Source organism: Convolutriloba macropyga, chromosome 2, assembly GCF_964194025.1.
Source record: "Convolutriloba macropyga chromosome 2, txConMacr16.3, whole genome shotgun sequence".
Lineage (NCBI taxonomy): Eukaryota > Metazoa > Xenacoelomorpha > Acoela > Convolutidae > Convolutriloba > Convolutriloba macropyga.
Window position 1 is genome coordinate 23,348,882 of NC_134469.1, and position 21,697 is coordinate 23,370,578.

The 21,697-nt window shown below is 38.3% G+C and overlaps 1 protein-coding gene across 3 annotated transcripts in view; it reads right to left on the reverse strand.

Moving 5' to 3' along the window:
- Positions 1–21,697, reverse strand: part of LOC142358300 (bridge-like lipid transfer protein family member 3B) — a 381,846-nt gene that overhangs the window by 6,622 nt on the left and 353,527 nt on the right. For all 3 annotated transcript variants that reach the window (XM_075409735.1, XM_075409739.1, XM_075409727.1), the window contains one exon: positions 10,002–10,403. In XM_075409735.1, the coding sequence (XP_075265850.1) occupies positions 10,002–10,403 (402 nt within the window). The remainder of the gene's footprint in view (positions 1–10,001; positions 10,404–21,697) is intronic.

Consider the following 21,697-nt stretch of genomic DNA (forward strand, 5'->3'; position numbering starts at 1 on the left):
AACCGTCCAATTTACTGGATTACCGTTCCGTATTCAAAAAATTGCAGAAATGTTGACCAAAAATAGAAAAAATTGAACAAAAGCATAAAATTTTGACAATTTTGTCAAAAAAAACAATTTTCCAGCAAGAAGGTTCGTAAACACAATAAAGTTGTGAAAATTTTCACAACCTCCGGCCTACAAAAAAAAAAATATCGAATTCCCATAATTTTTCTCGTCGATCGTTTATGAGCCGTTTTGCCCGCGTCCTTTTCGTCCTTTCGTTTTAGTTTTCCGTGTTACGATTTTTTTTCTCAATAACGTCGCTCTCCCAAAACTTCGCTTTTCGTTTTCTTCCGCTTCTTTTCCAGATTTCAGTGTAGTATGTCATATGTGATGAAGTATGTTGTTGTTTTTGCTGTAGTATGTTGAGTATGCTAGTATGCTGGTTTGTTGTTTAGGTCTTATAGCTTTCTAGGGTGTGACTTAAGTTTATTCTCGAGTTACGGCTGGATTGTTCTTTGACTTTTCAACTTTACTAATTTACTAGCCCTCCTGTTGTAGTATTTTGATTTTGCTGCTCTGTTTGTGTGTACCTGTATGATTGCTCGTTGGTTTGGTCTTGTTACCTTCTAGGGTGTGACTTAAGTTTATTCTCGAGTTACGGCTGGATTGTTTCTTGACTTTTCCAACTGTCTTAGTCTACAAATACACTATTGTAGTTCATTCAATTTTGCTGTAGTTTGTTTAATACCGTTAGTATGCTGATTGTTTGTTTTGGTTTGGGTTTTGCTAGGATGTGACTTAAGTTTATTCTGGAGTTACGGCTAGTAAATTTCTTGACCTTTGCATCCTTTTAGTGTACTACTGCATTGCCGTAAATTAGTTTGTCGTTAAATTTGTCGTTATAGACCCATTATGAACTATTTTAGATTGTCTTGCAGTAGCTTCTCTCCTTCTTCCTAGGGTGTGACTTAAGTTTGTTCTGGAGTTACGGCTAGGTTGTTTGCTTGAGTTTTTGCTGTGGTCTGCTAACATAGTTCTTTCCGAACTCATTTCCCGCCCGTTCTTTCCCACCGTCCCGTTTCGTTCGTTTTCCCGCACGTCCCGTTTCCGTTCTGTCGCGCATTGCTCGCTCGACTTTCCGTTCGTAACGTCTCCGTTTCGTCGCGCGTTGCTCGCTCGACTTCCCGTGTGTCCTTTGCCTCCCTCCGCGTTGAGCGCATAGCGTTCAGCGCTCCACTTCTGTTTTTGTCGGGCACAGTGTGCTCGACGACCTTCTTTGCTCTTTGGGTGGTTTGTTTTACAGACTGTCTACAGTGTGCTGTGTTTGGTGTCTTTTGCGTTGGGTTCGTTTTGCGTGTATTAGGTTTGTTTGGAGTGTGCATATAAAATATAACCGTGTGCAGTGGTAGGATTGCTGGTCTTTGGAAATAATAACATCATGATGTCTAATAGTCTTGATCAAAAAGTCAAAAAGTTGTACGCTGCCAGGTCAAAGCGTGAGGCCGAACTGCATGCTATACATGAAGATATTCTTCATTGTATAAATAGTCAAAGTAGGCGAGTGAAAGTTGAACGCCTAGTAACAAAGTGCAACGAAGCATTTATGACTGTTGTAGACAAAAATGAGGACCTGATTGCATTTGCTGGAAAAACAGAGGATCCAAGTGCACTTGTGCCTTCATTAGAGTCTTACTTGGAAGCAATGACAACTAAGAATGACAAGATACTCACTTCAGCACGAAACTACATCAACTCTGCGGATGATAAAGTGAGTGAGTTCCAGGAACCAAGGGCTTCCATTCGTTCTAGACTTCCCTCAATTATGACATCGTCAAAAACATCTAGTCAGCGTAAACATGATTACGTAATTGCTAAGATGAAGCGTGAAGAAATTGAAAAACAGAATGAAGCAGCCATTCGCCTTGCTAAACAGAAAAAGCAAATGGAATTGGATGAACTGGAGGAAAACAACAGGAAACGGTTGGCAGAGGCAACTCTGTAAGAATTTGAATTGCTGGACGCCGTTTCTAAAGGTAGCCAATCTGAAACAACTGCAAGTGCTAGGAGCTCAATGAGAAGTGAAAAGGCTGTCCAAGATTGGATCAACACCTCACTTGCTTTAAGTTTTCACAATGAGGAGAAAACTAGCGAACCAAAGGTTATGATTGACCCTCCAGAATGTCCTAGCCACAACAACGGCAAAACAGTGGAAGATCAGAACACTGAAATTTCAAGGCATTCCATTCCAAAAAATTGTCGAGGCAATTACATTTTAAGCAATGAGACCTTGCAGCAACTCGACCCCTATTATACTCCACCTGAAAATTTTTTGGCTGCTGCTAACACACAGGCGTTGTACCAGGCGCACCTAAGGGCGCAAATGAATCAAACAGGCCAGCAAGGCACGGCGCTCCCAAGCATAACTAACCAAGGAACCGTGGATAGTCAGCCGCCTTCTGTACACGCACCAGGGGCGTCTTCACCGCCCATTCAACAGCCCATTCCACAACAGACGTTCGCACCACAAGAAAATCAGAATATTACAACCGAGGTTTTTCCCAACGCACAACTTCAAATTTCGCAATCCAGGGGACCTGAAACATCAAGTCTGCCCGAGAATCATTTGGCCCAGCGTATATGCCCCCGACAACAAATTAATTTTGTCCCCCGAGCACCAAACGCCACTCTTCCTCCTTTTCCGACAACAAATCATCCAGCCCCCGCAATCAACGTTCCCCTGCACCCAAGCGCCCCACCAAGTCCAAACATTCAACAGCACAACTCCGAACCCGCTCATCCTAACGTCCTTCCGATTCCGAACCCAGTCTTTGCACCTAACCTCACTGCTCCCATCCCACAAGCCACTTTGGATAATCAGCCTCTCGTCAAAACATTCCAGAATAATAATAACCCAGTACACAAAGCTGTACGTTCCGTTGCTGCTCCTGTCCCAAATATGCCCAATATCCCTCTCGGCCAAAATTTTGTGCCAAATATGAGTCATTGGCGTTTTCCACAGCACAGACCGTCATTAGTCAACCAAGACGCTACCACCGTAAATAATGTTGCTCCAAATGTACAGGCACACATTGCACCATCAGCCACTAATTTTCCACAACAAATATTTTCGAATTCACCCATTTTGATTGATATGCAATCACCATCCGGCACACATCAGGAAAACCCGATTGCAACTACAAGTAATATTGTATCTGGTCTGGCCACTCCGGTTTTTCAGCCAACATACCCTTATGTTGGGCCCACTCCGTTGAGTTGGAGTGGTCCGCAGGTGTCTGCACCTGCCCCTCCGATACCGGACAATGCGTCATTGATTAGGGAATTAGCTGATGCAATAACCAGCAAGAAAAATGACCCCTTGCCAGAATGGAAACTTGCTCAGTATAATGGCGATCCATTGCAATGGCACGAGTGGTATGGTCAATTCAAAAGCGCGATTGACTCGCAAACGCTCACTGATGACGTTAAATTGAAATACCTTAAGACACTCGTCACTGGTAAAGCAAAGATTGCAATCGCCGAGTTTGCTTACTGTGGTTTAATGTACAAGGATGCACTAAGGACTTTGGAACGTAAATTTGGCCAGCCACAGGCAGTCGTAAGTGCACACTTGGATAAACTAAGCAACTTTCCGCCTCTTAAAATGCACAATAGTGATAACATCATTAACTATTCTGCAGCCATATCCAGCCTCGTTGGGGTTTTCAAGTCACTATCATATGATGCTGACCTGAAGAGCGCTTCCCTACTTAACCAAGCGGTACAGAAGTTACCACCAAACATGAAAGAGTCATGGTCACTCTTTACGGTTAAGAAGCACTGGGTTAAGCCTACCCTCCTTGACTTTAACGACTGGCTTAAAGAAAAGGCTGAGGCCCACGATCTTATGAAACAAAGCGCAACCAAGGCAAGGCCTGAAGATAACAGCACTTCAGTAACCAAGACCAAAACAGCCTCAAAAGTGTTTGCATCAAATTCACAACAAAGGGAAACAAAGAAGCAAATGCCATCTTCTTCCACAAACACTTACTCTCGCTGCATTGTATGCAAAGGTAACCACCGGCTATGGGAGTGTCGAGTTTTCAAGGAAAAGACTCCAACCCAGAGAGCTAAGTTGGTGGCAGATAATAAACTTTGCTTTTCGTGCTTACGGGACAAGCACACATTCCGCCAGTGCCCTCAACCAAGAAAGTGCCGAGCAGAAGGGTGCAATAGTTCGCATAACACACTATTGCATGGAGCAGATAGGGTTTTCCCAACAAAACAGTCGACAAATTCCAATACCATTCAACCTTCTGGCAACACAGGGCAAAGTAAAGCAGCTTCTAGTCAACTCCAGCCTAATAAGACCACAACAATGTCATCTGTTACTGATGTTAAGGGGCTCCTTCAGGTGACTGAATTGCAGTTGGTCAATTCGTCCGGTTTAGATACCAAGGCTTTAGTTTTGTGTGATACCGCCTGCAGTAACTCTTGGGTGGCCGGTAGTCTCGCAGATAGACTCGGTTTGCACGGTAAAGCACTAAAGCTAACTGTCAAGGGTATTAATACCAAATAAGTAGTTGATACAAGGGTTGTTGAAGTTACTGTGAAACCAAGAGAACAACAAGATTTCGAACCATTCACCGTCAACCCTTTCGTTAAAGAGAGTCTGAACGTCGGCTCAGATATAATTAATGTACAGGCCCTGCAAGAGACTTACCCACACTTAGCAGTCCTTGATCCCGTAACATATTCCTATAAAGACATTGAGATGATACTCGGACAAGATGTCTATCACGCCATCCGCCCGTTAGAAAACTTCTCTGCCGATGAGAAGCGTTCACCCGTTGCCGTACGCTTGCCCATAGGTTGGGTCTTAAGCGGTCCGTTACCATCAAGTTCGTGTTTAACCTCAACGTGCTTTAAAGTGAATATCGAACAAGACAATGAGTTAGCAAGTCAAGTAAAGTCATGGTACGACATTGAATCATTCGGGGCAAACAAGCAGGTCGACTCAAGATCTGCAGCAGACGCAAGGGCTCACGAAATCCTTGAGAGTACCACCATACACAATGGCCTGAGATACGATGTCGGAATGCTGTGGGCAGCAGATAACACCAAGCTCCCAAATAATTACTTCTCATCACTTGTGCAACTAAAATCTCTCGAAAAACGATTGGCTAAGGATGAAGACCTTAGAGAGAAGTATACTAGTACCATCAAGGAAGACCTAAACAAGGGGTATGTAATTGAGGTTCCGGACGCTCACAAGGTTGAGAATCGGTCCGATAAAGAGTGGTACCTACCCCACCATCCGGTTTTAAACCCGAACAAACCGGGTAAGATGCGTAGGGTGCTCAATGGAGCAGCAAAATTTCATGGCGCCTCACTGAATAAATCTTTGCTCACTGGCCCTGATCTGCTCCAAAACCTTATTTACGTACTTCTTCGCTTCCGACAACATCCATATGCCGTCTCTGCCGACATCGAGGGAATGTTTCTACAGGTTGGTGTATTACCATCAGATCAACCATCACTTCGCTTTCTGTGGCGGGAGGACCCCACAACTAACGTTGTAGTGTATCAATATACGCGCCATATATTCGGGGCTAAAGACTCACCCACATGCGCCAACTATGCATTACAACGCACTGCGAGAGACAATGCCAAGTTTTACCCCGAAGCTGCAAAAGCCGTCCTTGAAAACTTCTACATGGACGATTACCTTGACTCAGTGGAGTCTCCTGAGAAAGCCATCAATAGATCGAAGGAATTGGTACATCTTCTCCATCTCGGTGGGTTCAAGCTTACAAAGTTTGTAAGCAATGTGCAAAATCTGGCTGATCGAATTGATGGTTCGCCTCAATCTACTGAGCCCAAGGTTATTGTTTCATGTCAGGAGGATTCATCGCATGTGCTAGGGTTAAAGTGGGATCACACTAATGACACTTTAGTTGTGAGTAGGGGTACAAGCTGCGCTATCACCAAGTCCCTCACGCAACGCTTGGTCCTAAGTCCTGTCTCGAAAGTCTTTGACCCCATTGGTCTTGTCGCACCGTTTACCGTCGGTGCGCGATTGCTCTTAAAAGACATCTGGCGTGTCACAGGACAGCAATGGGATGACGAGCTCCCACAGGACATGGTTCAAAGATTTTTGGTCTGGAGTGCGGACTTACCAAAGCTTGAAAACATCAAAATTCCTCGAAGTTACTTTAGTGGACCCTTTCATAATACAGAGTTGCATATGTTCGGTGACAGTTCCCAGGATATTTTTAGTGCCGTCGCATTTCTTCGAGCCCGAGTAACAACCCCTACGGGCAAGATAAAAACAGAGCTTGCGTTTGTTTTGGGGAAAGCGCGCGTGGCGCCAATGAAAATAATGACTGTCCCTAAACTGGAATTGCAAGCAGCTCTACTTGCCGCTCGGCTGAAGAACGAAATTATTCAGGCACTTACTGTAACTGTTAACCAAGTATTCATGTGGACAGACAGCACGACCGTTCTTCAGTGGATAAACTCTAATGAAAAGCAACCAATCTTTGTAGCAAACCGCGTTTGTGAAATTTTGGAGTATACCAGCGTTGACCAATGGAACCACGTCGCAACTAAGGATAATCCAGCTGACGCTGGCACGCGTGGTATGTCCGCTGAGGTTTTGCAACTAAGCAGTTGGGTCAATGGTCCACATTTCTTATCTAACTCAAGTTTCCCTTTCGTACCGAACAAAGACGTCATTAATAACATCAAACTTGGCGTCAACAAAGCAGTCATCATAGAAGACACTGTATCTTTGACTACATCTGTCAAAAAACAGACAACTCCTGTTTCTTCATTGTTTCCGTTTGATAAGTTTAGTTCTTATCAAAAGTACTTGCGCATTGCCGCATACGTTCTCCGGCTTTTGCCGAAACATGCCGGCTACCGTAACCCCGATGGTAGCATTACTGACCCTACTGAGCTTGACGAAGCCGAGCGTCATCTACAGTATTTGGCGCAAGGAGAGTCTTTTGAAGCCGAAAGAAAAGATCTTCTTGACAATAAATTTGTTAAACGGAGTAGCCGAATTGCTCCACATTCACCGTTTATTAGTCCAAATGGGCTAATCCGTTCCTCGGGCCGCATTAAGCGGTTAATTGAAGTTGGGTTTGACGTAAAGTACCCAATCATCTTAGACGCACGTCATCCGTTTGTAAAACTGTTCCTTGAACACACGCACGTAAAGCATTATCATCAAGGCGTCGAATACCTAAGATCAATTGTGCAAGAACACTATACAATACTGAAACTAAGATCATCCTTGCGTTCCATCAAAGCACACTGCCTGAGATGCCGAGAATTCCAAGCTGTAACTATGCAACCAATCATGTCTGACTTACCTAAGGAGAGACTTGCTTACCAGTCTCCTCCCTTCACGAACACTGGTGTTGACTACTTTGGGCCATTCTATGTTACTGTCCGCCGTACTACTGAGAAAAGGTGGGGCTTCCTCTTCACCTGTCTCACTACTCGCGCTGTCCATGTCGAGATAGTTCCATCCATGGACACCAGTTCTTGTGTTATGGGAGTTGAGCGGTTTGTGTCACGTAGGGGTACACCTGCCATGATTTGGTCGGACAATGGCACTAACTTTATTGGGGCGGAGAAAGAACTCCGAGAAAGTATTGAAAAGTGGAACGTTGTCAACATTGCAGCTGAGCTCGCTCACAAAGGTGTAAAGTGGAGGTTCAATCCACCCAGTGCACCACATCAAGGTGGTATCTGGGAGAGGTTGGTACGCAGCTTCAAGCGCGTGTTGTATACTATTCTTGGCACGCGTCGCCTCACGGATGAGGTACTGCATACCACCTTTTGTCTCGTGGAGAATGCTCTCAATTCGCGTCCTTTAACACCCGTAAGCGCCGATCCGCGCGATTTGAACGCTTTAACGCCCAACCACTTTCTTTTAGGTGAATACTCTACCGGTATTCCGTCTGTTGTCGGTAATAATGAGCTCAACCATCGTAAACGTTACGTCCGTGCGCAGTCATACGCTAATGCGATCTGGTCCCGTTGGATCAGAGAGTATGTACCGACGCTGAACCGACGCTCTAAGTGGCAGACGCCTGCCGAGCAACACCTTAAGACCGGTGACTTGGTTTGGATAGTTGAGGAAACCAACCCTAGGGGTTACTACCCAACCGCCCGGATTGTGGAACTCCGTTACGGCTCCGATAGCGTCGCGCGCTCCGCCGTTTTACGAACGTCTACCGGTTCACTCGTCCGCCCGCTTGTAAAACTTGTACCAGTTTTCCCAACATCTTCTTCCGGGCCGGAGGATGTTACGTAGTAAATGAAAGAATATTAACCAATCAGAATCGAGTATTTCTAAATAACAAATACGCATATAAATCGTCCCAAATAAGATTTAAATACGTTCTAATATGCGTAGAAAGTTCCGAAAAAGTTCATTTAACCTAATTTTAAGTAAATATAACCATGATATGTATCGATTAAGCTGGTTTTCGGCTTAATATTTTTAGGTTTTCTAGACAATTGCCGATTGAATACGAACTGATTTTGACGTCAATGACATCAGACAAAAAACCAGTAAAAGAGCATCGAAAAAACCTTGCCGTCTAAGTTTTCACTTGTTGTCTTGATCGTTACTTTGTACATTACTGATACTGACACGTTGCATTGATCGTTGAAACTATACGTTGCTATATGTCGAAAAAAGTTGAATTAAATCATCGAACTACAGTTTTAGACTGAGTTAATAGATGAGGAAAAAAACAATAGCACGGCGATAGCTCTTTTCTTTAATTCGGATATTCAGGTCCATTTATGGTAGGATGCATTAAATATGTAGAATTAGAAACAAGGGAAAACCTTTGTCAAGCTTTGCAGCTTCATCTATCGCTTGCTCTTTTCATTGAAACACAGATTTACAGTGGTATCGGACCAATTTAACTTCGAGGTTTTACAACCAGGCAGCAAAAACTGAAAAAATTAAATGTTTACATTCATTTTAAGTAGCAAATGTTCTCAGCAGGCCGACCCTAGACGAACTTCGACAATTATCTTGCAAGATTCTTACAAATGACGTTTTTCTTGCAAGATCCGGACGCCTATCTTGCAAGAACCTTACAAGATTTTGCAAATAGACGACAAAAAATGCAAGATAGACTCGAAGAAAATGCAATTTTAAAAACTGATTAACTCAAAGATCATCTTCTCCTAAGAGTTCAGTGCATTGAAGGGATCTCTCGCTTCAAAACAGAAACCTGCACTTCTACCTTTAATAACGTATTTGAAAAATTCATTTCTAGAATATTGGTTTAATGGTGGTTTCAAGGGTTCATTCTGTACAAACCAAGTGTGAATAGGTTGATAAGCAAAAAAAGGCCATTTAAAGGTCTCCAGTGCCTTCAAGCTTTTGATATAAAGTTTTATTCGATTTTTTGTTCATGAAATGAGACGTTTCTGTGACTTTATTCATTTTGAATCATTATTAGGCAACAAGTACCACAAAAAACCAACTGTCATCAACCAGTTGAGAGTGAAAGAATGCATAGTTAATGCTCAAAAGTCAATACGTTTTCCGTTGGGATAACAACGTTTTTCATTGATTAAATATGCACCTGGCGAAAACTGAAAATGGTCAATTTTGTCAACATTCCAATCCACTGTAAAACTCGTTCTATAGCAGAACAGCGCTCAAGCTAAGACTAGATTTCCGGACGCCCATCTTGAGAGGGTCTTGAGAGAGCTCGACGCTTAGCTTGCAAGAATCTTAAGAGATCGACGCTTATCGTGCAAGATTCTTGCATACCCGATGGCTATCTTGCAAGATGGTGCGTAATCTTACAACTCATGCGAGATCTTGCAAGATAGCCGTCGGTAATAAACTAAGGGATTTTGACCATATTTTGAGTTTTGGGAATAATTACTTGCTTTCTGGCTGCCTAAAAATGAGCATTAAGTCTCAATTACTCAAACCATTATTAACAAAATTAATTTTTAATGTCATCACTTACTCTTTCCTATATTTATCACATTATCTGCATCTCTGTTGAGAAGCAAACTCTTCAACTTCAAGTTGAGAGGCACTGGACCGGGTGATGTTAGTGGATTGCTTGGTGGCCCATCTTGGGCGATGTTAATTTCACTTTGAGCAGCCTGCAAGTCCAATGGAGCCACTAGCTGTATCAACTCATCTTCGATCAAATCGACGATTGCCATCACACATGTCATTTTGACATCCAATTTTAAGTTTTGTAGATTTACACCCAGATGGCCTCTCTCCTCACAGACCCCGCCGTAGAGGTCCCGGGAGACAGGACCAGGTGAGTCTATCCTGACTTCGATAGTTGGAAGCTCTGATTTTGCAGGCGCCAGCTGTGGATGTAGCTCCATAGTTGCAGCATATTCCCGGTCAACTAAAAATTGAGCACAAACGGAATCACGTTAAAATAACGTGCATGCACCAATATTTTACACAAGTTTTTATGGGCACCATTTGTTAGCGCGAAACTCATTATAAGATATGTAACAAAATTTTTTGCATATTAATCATTTTTTGCATTACAATAAAACAATAAACAATGCCTTTTAAAAATTGAAAGAATCAGTTGAAATAGTAAGTCAGATATTAAGCGTGAATACAGTGACTTACGTGAAGCGAAAAACGAGACCAGGAGTTAAAGCGAATTAAAAAACATAACAGAACAAGTCCTGGACTACAATGAATGGTCCTGGACAAGTCCTGGACCCATAATGGACAATAACTGGATGAGGAAAATATATCAGAAAAAAAATCGATTAAAAAAATCAAAAAAATTGAAAATCAAAGTAAAAATAACGCATGTGAACAAAAAAACACTCGCGAGCACGTGAACTTTTGCTCAGATACCGTTTTCTCACTCAACTTCGCGCCGCAAAACCGCGCGCTTTTTCGCTCCAATTCATGGGGCGTGACCAAAATAATCGCTTCAATTTGACTTCGACAATCATAAAAAACTGAACAGATCTAAAAAGACAGCCCCTAAATACAATTCAAAGTCTTTGAATTGTAAAAAAAGGGGAGCACTTAGATAATAGCCGTTGAGAGGGAAATGGCCTATTTTGCTCAACTTCTTTGTCGGACTTAATAACGAGCGTGACAAGTTATATAGAATTTACGAGCAAAACTTCCTCCGTGATCAAAACATTACTCTTTGCATTGTCACAAAAACGCCACAATTTTGTCAGAATTATTTAACAGCATCCTGAAAAATGTCAATCAGATAAGGGTTTAATTTCTTTCGGTAGAATTTTCAGTTGAATAATTTTCCGTGTTGAGTAAATTGTCGTTTCAAGTTCTAGGCAAAAGTCGAATTTTATCTCAATTTTCATTATTAAATTTCTAATTCTACTCTGTCCCCATCTCAATTCCTGGAAAAAACGTATACCTTTACTATGTCATGAAAATCTACTCAAAAGAAACTGTGTTCTTCATGCAGCAGAATTATTTTGAAATCCACTATAAGCAGACATCTAAAGATTCAGGGAAAAATTTTCTCATTATGCTCAAATTCTTCTGCAGATGATCAAAAGCTGCAGCATCACGTTGCTTCAAGTCATGCATCTGCTCTTTGTCAAGAGAAAATCTCCAGCATTCAGATCTATTTTCCTACGAAGACGTTGAATGATCTAGCAAAGGAGACCCTCCCCACTCTTCCCGGTGAACTGGAAACAGTAAAGCAGTAAGCATTTTTTTTAAATCGGTGCTCAAATTGTTTAAAAAGAATGTGCATAATTTGAGTTACTCGAACTCATTCATAAAGCAGTTATCGAGCAATTGAGTTTTCGAAAAACCGAGTTACCCCTTTTCATCAAAAAAATAATACTTTAATTGGTTACGTCCTTCCGTGAGCAAACACCTGGCAAATTTTGCTACTATTACGCAGAAGGTACCGACAATCACTGTGAAGAGCGGATAGTCTCCGTAGGTATAAAAGTTGACGACTTATTAGGAAACCCCAACTGAATGCTGCTGATTGTTTCGTTCTTGATTAGTTAAATTGATAATGCCATGAGAACAAAAAATGGATTAAAAAGGACAAAAAACGACCAAAAAATCAGATACAGAGAAACGTGCATGACTAGATGAGATGAGACAATTCATATCAACGAAATCTTTTGATTAGCATTTCTGCTTATTCTACGGAAATGAAAACCAACTTCTTAACTGATTCTGATAACGTATGACGATGACGTAATTGTTACGATACTATGACGTAATTGTCAAGGTGTTAAAGCAATTCTAACGATTCAGTGTTTAATGTTCTGATAACGCGAGAAGTTCATGCTGATACAAACAATCAAGTTTCTTAAGTACAGCATAGAACTTTGAAAAAGACAGCTATTTCCCTCAGAACAATCCATATGACAATACAGGTCATTTAATTCAAATTGCTAACACTTTGATCAAGTAACTTCGTTCGCTCTAATAAGAAAAAAAAACATTTTGACAAGTGTACCCAATCTCTTGTGTAATGATTTTTGTGTAATGATAATATGAAGTAATTAATATAATTCACGAGGAGTTTGTTCGTTACAACTAAGATGTTGAAACAAATTAGTTCGAAGATCACGAAATCCAGGGAAACTGAGGTATTTGATAATTTTTGTGAAAGACTGTGTAAAATTGTTTCAAGTTACAGCAAATTTTCTTAAACTTAAAATTAGGAAGTTATTCGCTAATTTAGATCAATGTTGTTTGACATTTGGTTATATTTTGAAAAGTTGTCTATAATTGGGTAATTTTTAACAAAATGGAGCAAAACTTGAGTAATTTTTTACTAAAAAATGATTAGCAATTACAAATAATTGGACAAAAAGAGCAAACATTTTTGGTAAACTTGGTCAGCAACGGATAAAATGAGGGTAGTGTTTGAAAAATTGGTTACCAATTGGTATAATTTTTTAGTATAAGTGGTTAAAAATTTGAGGAATAAAATTGGGGTACAATTGGCTGACGTTTGCAAAATTCAGCCAAAGTTTGGATTATCTTTGAACAAAATGGGTAGAATATTAGGTGAAATAAATATAACTCGGATAAAAATTTGATAATTTTTAATAAATTTGGGTCGAGAATTCTGCAAAAATGAAAGAATTGAAAAAAAACTTGAAAACAGAATTTATCTGTCCTGTGAGTTTGAGCTACTTGTAGTGATAGATGCTGCTAATTGAGCTTTGAGGGAACTGGAATGTCACTGAACTGATCTGGTTGAATTGGTAATTTTCTGTAAAACCTGCCACATGTTCGCTCAAGCGGTAAAACTGTAAATTGTTAATTTTAACAAGGAAAATTATTTTATACAAACTTTCAACTTAAAAAAATTGTACTCCACTGCACTCAATTCTGTAAAAAAGATAAAAGGAAAATCTACAGAATCAAAACAAGTTCATAGTTAGTTAAGACGTAATTCGGACGATATTGTGGCTCAATCATGAGGATTTAATGACGTAACTGATAGGATACTATGGCGTAAATGTGACAATATTATGCCGTATTTGAGATTCAGTGACATATGTTTAGATCAGGTGAAGAATTTATGTCCGTACAAACGAGGTAACTTGATATTAGGCATGACAGAATGAACTAGTGAGGCGGAATAATTAAAACAACTAACACTTTGAACAGGCTAGGCTAGTTTATTTGAGCCAAAAAAAAACCTATGTCAACCGAGTACTTTTTGATGTACAGTTGAACCATCTTTAAAAAATTAAAATAATAGAACATATCTGTCAGACTGCCAGAAAATAGCCGAAATGGCTTTTAGATCTGCACTCTCAAAAAGATAGTAAAAGAAACAGACTAAAAAAGAAATTTATTATATTCAATGCAAAGATGTTAAATTTTGATTGTAAATCAGTTTGCCGCTTATGAAAATTATTGCCGCTATTATTAGCTGCTCTCAAAAAATTTTCAATTAGAGTGACATGCACTCATTCGACCTTCTCTTTGAAAAAAAAAACATTTCAAATTAGGGAAGGTAATTTTGAGAGCAAGGTAAGTCACGTGTGAACAAAAACTTAATCACACCCATGAACAAAAACCAGAGTGAGATATGACGCCAGTCACGCAATTCAGTTGAAATTACAAGCACAAATGAACAAAAAGCTGATTTAAAGTGATCGTGACGTCATATGGTCGTAGCAAAAATCTTGACGAAATAAAAAACATAGCAGGACAAGTCCTGACGTACAGTTCAAAGAATTTTCATTGACTAAACAGAAAACTAGACCTAGAACGGACTATGAATGGATTGGGAGAATCATTTAGAAAAAAGTCCAATTCAAAAGATCGAAAAAGCAGTAAAAATCAAAGTGAAATTGCCGCATGTGAACAAAAAACAACTAGCGAGAAAGCGAATTTTTTTCTCACTCTACTTTAAAATTAGAAAGAAAATTTTCCAACACGCTTTTTCGCTCCATTTCCTGTTTCGTTGTGACCAAAATCACTAATCCAATTTGACTTCAAAAATCGAAAAAAGACAAAAAACCGAAAACAGTAAAAATTGAAGTGAAATTGCCACATGTGAACAAAAAACCACTAGCGAGAAAGCGAATTTTCGTTCAAATACCGTTTTCTCACTCTACTTTGAAGTTAGAGCGAAAAAAATTCACGCCGCAAAACCACTCGCTTTTTCGCTCAATTTCCTGTTTCGGCGTGACCAAAATCACAAAGCCAATTTGACTTCAAAAATCATGAAAATGTGTGAACAGAACTTAAAAGACAGCACCCCAATACAATTCAAATTCTTTGAATTGTAAAAAAAACAAGGAAAGGCCAATAATAATCCCAGCTATTGTTTTGCGGCTATTAAAAAACAAATAAATTTATAAGAAAAAGCAACTCAGACATTGAAAGAATTAGCATGAATGCAAATTACCTTTCTGCAAACATTAAAAAAGAAAGTAATTCACGGCATAAAAAATCATTGAGCTTCCAAAAAATGTACCAGAAAAGAAGTACAGTCAGGCCTGATGATTAAATATTTCCATTCAAAAATCTAAGTGCTCTATGACAGAAATGAAATTACAACAGAAATCAAACAATTACAACGTTGATATTCATACAAAAAAATTAAGAAAAAATTATGAGTTTTTTTTTAATATTGTATCTCCAGCGCTTCGTTAGAACTATGCTGTGATAAAAATCATTCAACTGATGGTTTGAAAAAGAATTGATACAAAATGACCAACAAAATTTTTTTTCAACGAACAGTTTAGCAGCTCAGGCAAAAATCTCGTAAATCCGTAAAACACTTAAACTCGTAAATCACAAACACTTAAACACACCAACTCGTAAACCCATACTAGAATGAAAATCATTCTAGCTTTGGCTGATTTTAAACAAAATTTTTCGAAAATAAAAGCACAAGTTATCGTAAAACAGTTTTAATTTAAACTAAAATTGAACTAAGTTCGGAGCCATTTGCTCAAAAAACATTAATGGGTACCAAAAAAAGCTACAAATGCGTACTAAAAAAATAATCGAGGCGCATGAACAAAAAAATTCTCTAGCCCCGCAAAATTATTCACCACAGCATCTTACTCACTTTCGCTTGTGATACAGAACACCGCATCAACAAAATTATTTCTTGTATAAAATGAACATAGCCGGCAGGCTGTCGGAATTACTGCAAAATAGACTTGCATGACGTATAAAAGATAGATATAAGATGAAAAAGCTATTTGCGCCGCTCAACAAGCAATGTAAACATTAGTCAGCAATAAATTCATGCATCTTGTCAAAATTAATTCGGCAATCCCATTTATTGCGAACCTTTATAACACATATGAGTTCCTCTGACATTTGAACTAATTCAAACTAAACTGAAGTTCAAAAGTGCAAGTCATTTCATTGATATGTAAGTCACGTACGATGAAAATCTAATCACGCAAATGATCTATAAACCTTTGCTAGAGAGTGAGAAATGACGTCACGCACGCAAAGGCCACTAGTTAGAGGAATAAGTCAGTCCGAAAATTTCAAATTTTCAGCTTTGCTCTGTGAACACAATTAAAACAAAAAAGAGCGTCATATGACAAAACAAAAAAAAAACCAAGCGCACCGCAATATAGCCCCACTCACCTTATAGCTTCCCTTTTATGAAAAGACCGAGAGAAAACCAATACTCCTCCTCGAGTCGTAAAAACCAGGAGAAGGTCAATAATAGCTCCGCTTAGCCATCGCATCTATTAAGAAGCTCGATAGAAAAAAACTTTTGTTTCGTAACAAGACACACAAATACAATAAAGGCTTCACACTTCCTTCTAGAGCAGTTTGAAATGCCCAATTCAGATCATGCTAAACCGACTTTCTGATGTCCTTGATTAGCGTACTATTTGTCTTTAAGTCGCCGTTGACTCACATCGGGAGTGAAACAGGGAAAGGAAAAAGAGATAGAAAAAGTCAAAAAATAGTAGGTTTCAAAAAGGGTTCTAATTCGTTGTGCAGTTTCAGTTAGATTCTAAAGCTATACTTAATTCAGCTTCTATGCTAAAAAAAATAATAATATCAGCTATCAATGGCACCGATGATCATTGACCGGGATTTATCGGTTCATCCCCTTTCTTCTTATTTTGCTCTTTTGACATCATCTTATTCACTGCATTGTGTTAGTTCAATGCTTGAAGAAATTCAACATCAATTCAGTTGAAACAGTGAGTAAGGTAAATCACGAGTCAAACGTGAAAATCGAACAAAAAACTTCAATGTAAAACGTGATGTAAAAATCGTGATGTAAAACGAAAAACGTCATTGGAAGGTAAAGCAAATCTTAAAAATATAACAGGACAAGTCCTGAATTACAAATCAAAGAATTGAAAAAAAGAAGACAATACTATCTGCCTCCTCAAAAGAGCAGCCTCCAATAATGAACAAGTCAAATTCCAAGACGTTCATGTAATTATCAGAATAATGCAAAACTCTAAAACTAAAGTTATTTCCTTTAAACTTTAAATCTTAGAGGAATAGGTTTCTCAAAGTTATTATGTTAAACAACGTCAGCTTTGAGAGAAATTTACACAATGCTAGCGCAGACAGCAAACGCTACCTTTGCAAAAAACTACTGAGAGACGAAGGAAAAAAACAAACATTACGCAAAAAACCTGCTTTTACGATCATTTTATACCAAAAAGACATCCATCAAAGTCAATGTCCAAAAACAGAACTCTTCAATTTCTTAAAAAGCATACATCAACTTAACTTCAAATAATAACGAAAAAACGGGAGCCACGTAACAAGAAAGCAACAAATGCAGACAAAAGCTCAAAAAAAATTAAACAAATGGTCCCGAATTCAATAAAACTATTAAAAGTAAACAAGAATCCCCTAAATGTATTCAATTATGCCTAATTGAGTTTGAATGGGAGTTATTTTTAATTACTAAGGGACAGAACAGTAAAAAAAAACAATTACGAAAACAGGGGCAAAATTCAAAAATCATAAATAATTTTCAAAAGCAGTAATGTCAAGGTCGTGAAAAATCAAATGAACATTTTCAAACATAACTAAATAGAGAACCTAGTAACATATCAAAAGTTAGATTAAGTAACAGAACAAATAAAACAACTACCAGAATTCGCAAAAACAAAAAACTAAAAATTTAAGAAAACAATCTTTGTCAAATTCGTTTAAAACCACCGTTTTCGAAATCAAAATAGATTAACTTAAAAATGCCTAACAAAATGGCAAACGGGGTCTATCATTAACGAGAAAAATTGACAGAAAAACTAAACAGCGAAAAAAAACCGGCAAAATCTATGGAACATAATATTCTTTTAACGCAAATTGTGTCAAGGTAGTGAAAAACATTAGATATGAATAAAAACCTTTCAGCTGATTAAAGTTGCGACTCATAACAGAGCTACCCAGAGCTGTTCATGAGGAGTTTGAGTTAGAACTATCGGAACAATAAAAGAAAAAAATCGGTTAAATTTATTCGAAAACAAGGCGTCAAATTCAAATCAGTAACACAAAAAGAATTAACCTCAGCAGAGAGCCATGAGATCCCTCGTTAATGAGACTAAAAAGGAAAACAACAAAAAGAACAACAAAAATAAAGGCAAAATCCTTAAATTTAAATTTTTTGAAGACGAATAGCGTCTAATTCTTGAAAACCAATAGTTTCCTTTTTGACTATGCTTTATTAGACTGCACGTAAAATTCGCTCTCAAAAACAAGAAATCTGTTTAAACACCTTTTGATCAATTGACGTTAAAGCAGTTTAAAACCATGTCAAGCGTTTAACTACTCTCTTTTTCTACTCCAGCGTGAGTAAAAGCACTACTCAGATTTGACTTCTCATTGACAAGGTCAAAGAGTGTGAACATATCTTAAAAATCACAGCACACCAATATGTTCAAATTCTTTGAAAGCAGAAAATAATAGCCGTTGAGAGCTAAAACCTATTTAAAATAACCACAATTTTAAAATTACACCAATTTAAGCGCACTTGTCATTTGACGTTTAGCAACGAACTGCTGCCACTTGAGTTCAGTTGCTGACATTTGCTGAATGAGAGCGAAACTCAGATCACTAGAAAAAGGATAGGGCGTAAAACTCACTTTAAAAGTCAAAACAGTCAAGCAGATTACCGGATAGCCACCGTTGACGCGTTTGATGCATATCAGAATTGAAACAGAAAGAAAAAACAACCGACTAATGTCGGGCTAATTGCTCTCAAACGACCGGCGAGCGGTTGGCATCGTCAGTAGCTAGACTTGGATTAGCGAGGCTAGCTTTAGCTTAATTGAAGGGCCGTAAAGTGAGCGCAGCGGGGTTGCACCGCAGCGGGGGTGCAAAAGTGGATTGGAGGGACTGATGTGGGGGCGGTAGGTGGGGTGTGGAATCAATTTCTAAGAACCGCCCTTCACACCATTAGTATAATTCTCCAAAACAGTTTCTGTTAATCGCCTACATGAAGACTAGTGGGTTGAACGGCTCTACGAGAAATTCATGCAATATGGGCGCTACCTCTTTATCCCGTTTCTGAAGACGAAAGTCAAATGGGTCAGACTAAAAATCTGCCAAGCGAAAAATCTCATAAAACAGACAACCCGGATTAAAAAATTTGCTACAAATTGGTTTTGAGATCAATTAACAATGATTTCATAAAATGTGCTTGTTAAGTCATGTGTGATTGTTAATGATGATCAGAGATGATGACATAACGTCACATAACAGCAGCTGAAATGCGGCATCAACAAAGAGAGAGAGAGAGAGAGAGAGAGAGAGAGAAAGAGAGAGAGAGAGAGAGAGAGAGAGAGAGAGAGAGTAAGAGAAAGATAAAACATGAACGAGAAAGATAGAAAACCTAACCAACAGAGAGAAAGAGAGATAGAAAGATTTTCCATGACGGGATTCAACTCTCCAACTTCTATTTTTCTAGCCTTGTTAGTAATTAAATCATATAGAAAAAATCTGAAAAGGCAAAATTAAAAGTTTTCAACTTCGCGGTAAACAAAATTCAAAACCATTGTTGTCTCGAAACTGCTGTCAAGTAACCCATCTCCTAGACTTAAAATGGTCATTAAGCTCAGAAAAAGATAATTATTGAAAAATTGTGGAAACAAATACAAATTTTAACAAAAACTTGCAAATACTCTAAAAAATGATATCATAACAACCATTTCATTGCCTCAAGAGACTATCCAGTATCCTTGTTTTCAGTCTGAAATTGCTTCGCTGGCTCAAAAAATCCATACACTTGGAACATGATAAGTTTTCCAAAAATTTGAAATTTATTTTCATTTTATCCAAAAAGTACTAACATTGGAGTCATAAAAATTGATCACCATCCCTTTAACTCCAGAAAAATGATAAAACTCAAAAAGATTCAAAGTTTGAAAAAATTGGTAAGCGAATTAAAAAAACAGCAGGACGAGCCGACGTAAAAATTTGAATTTTATCCAGAAATTATTTAAAAATTTTAAATTTTATCCAATAATTACTAAAAATGGTGTCATAAAAAACATTGTTTACCACACCATTAACTCGAGAAACTCTGCAGCAGCTTATTAGAAACTCTAGAAACTCTGCCAGAAAAATTTCAAAACATGGAAAAATTGCACAAGTTTTAAATTAGCTGAAATTTGCGATATTAAAATCTTGAAAACCATTCCTTTTCATCTATAAACTATGCAGTAACATATTATCAAACTCTAGTGAAGTTCTGTGGCTCATGAGGCTAGAGAAACCTAAAAAATGACAATATTCCAAATAAACTAAAAAAAGTTTTTTTGAAAAGTAAAATAAAAAAAGGAAAATTAATCTATGATCAGCAACAATTTTCCAGTAGCTTATTAAAAAACCCTAACGGAGGTTTTCTGACCCTTGAGACTCAAAAAACCTTAATAAAGACTACAATTGTCAAAAAAATTGAAAAAAATTAGCAAAAATTGTCATAATGCTAAAAATCGTGGTGCTAAATGCAAAATTGGGGTTGGGTAAAACCATCGCGAGAGGGGCGCAATAGTGGTGGGTCAACAGTGGAGGGGTCTTCTTCAACCTCCAAGAACCGCCCTTCACACCATAAGTATAAGTCTCCAAAACAGTTGAGCTGAAATACAGCTGAAAGGCTCTAATGGCCGCTGGGTGATACCTGTTAATCTCATTTCTGATGACGAAAAGTCAAAAGCGTCAGAAGAAAAACCTGTCAAGCGTAAAATCCCATAAAAAGACCAACAGGACTAATATAATTGCTGAAAACTTCGTTTGAGAGCAATTAAAAAACTTAAGAACTTGTTTCAGCTTTAAAAAAACTGAAAAGCAATAGTCTTCTTTGAGCCAAAAAAAGACCAAGCAGGAAAATCCAATGAGCGGAATGAAAAACTACTTAGGCCTCAACTTGACCAGCAGACCAATTGAACCTAACGAGCCAAACAGACAAACAGTTTCACGAATTTAGAGAAAAACAAAACAAATAGAAATAAAAAATAAAAATAAAATTTTAAGATCACAAAATTGAATATGGAAGTTTTTAATGAAAATTTCAGCGAGGCGGGAAGAAGATTTACGGAAAATAACATGCTTGATAGGTACGAGCGAGAAAGGCAAAATCAATTATAAACCGACTGTCGTCGGAAAAATTGCTCTCGAACGACAGGCAATGCAATTTAATTCAGGTGTAGCCTGGATATTTTTTCTCTATAGGTGCAAAACCGACAGAACTAATGTAATTGCAACAAACTTCGTTTGAGAGCAAATAAAAAGAGAAATTGACCGAACTTTTTTTATTTTCAGTATCAAAAAGTGTTGTAAATTAGCGTGGTTTCAGTTAGATTCTAAGCCTATACTTACTTCAGCTTCTAAACTGAACAGTATTAAGCTTAATACCAATGTCAGCTAAATAACCCTCTAATGAACCTTGATAACCTAATTCTTAATGACTTAATGACCGTGCTTTATCAGTTTATCGCGCCTCTTTTGATCTTTTGACTTTGACAGTACTCACCACATTGCGTAATTGAATGCCTGAGGCAATTTAAAATTCTTTCAGTTTAAATAGTGAGCAAAATAGTGAGTGTAAAATGATAAATGTGATCAAAAGGTAAGCGAATTAAAAACAGCAGGGCACGTCAACGTAAAAATTTGAAAAAATTAAAATTTTATCCAGAAATTACTAAAACAGGAGTCATAAAAAAATTGATCACCATCCCATTAAATCTAAAACTATGC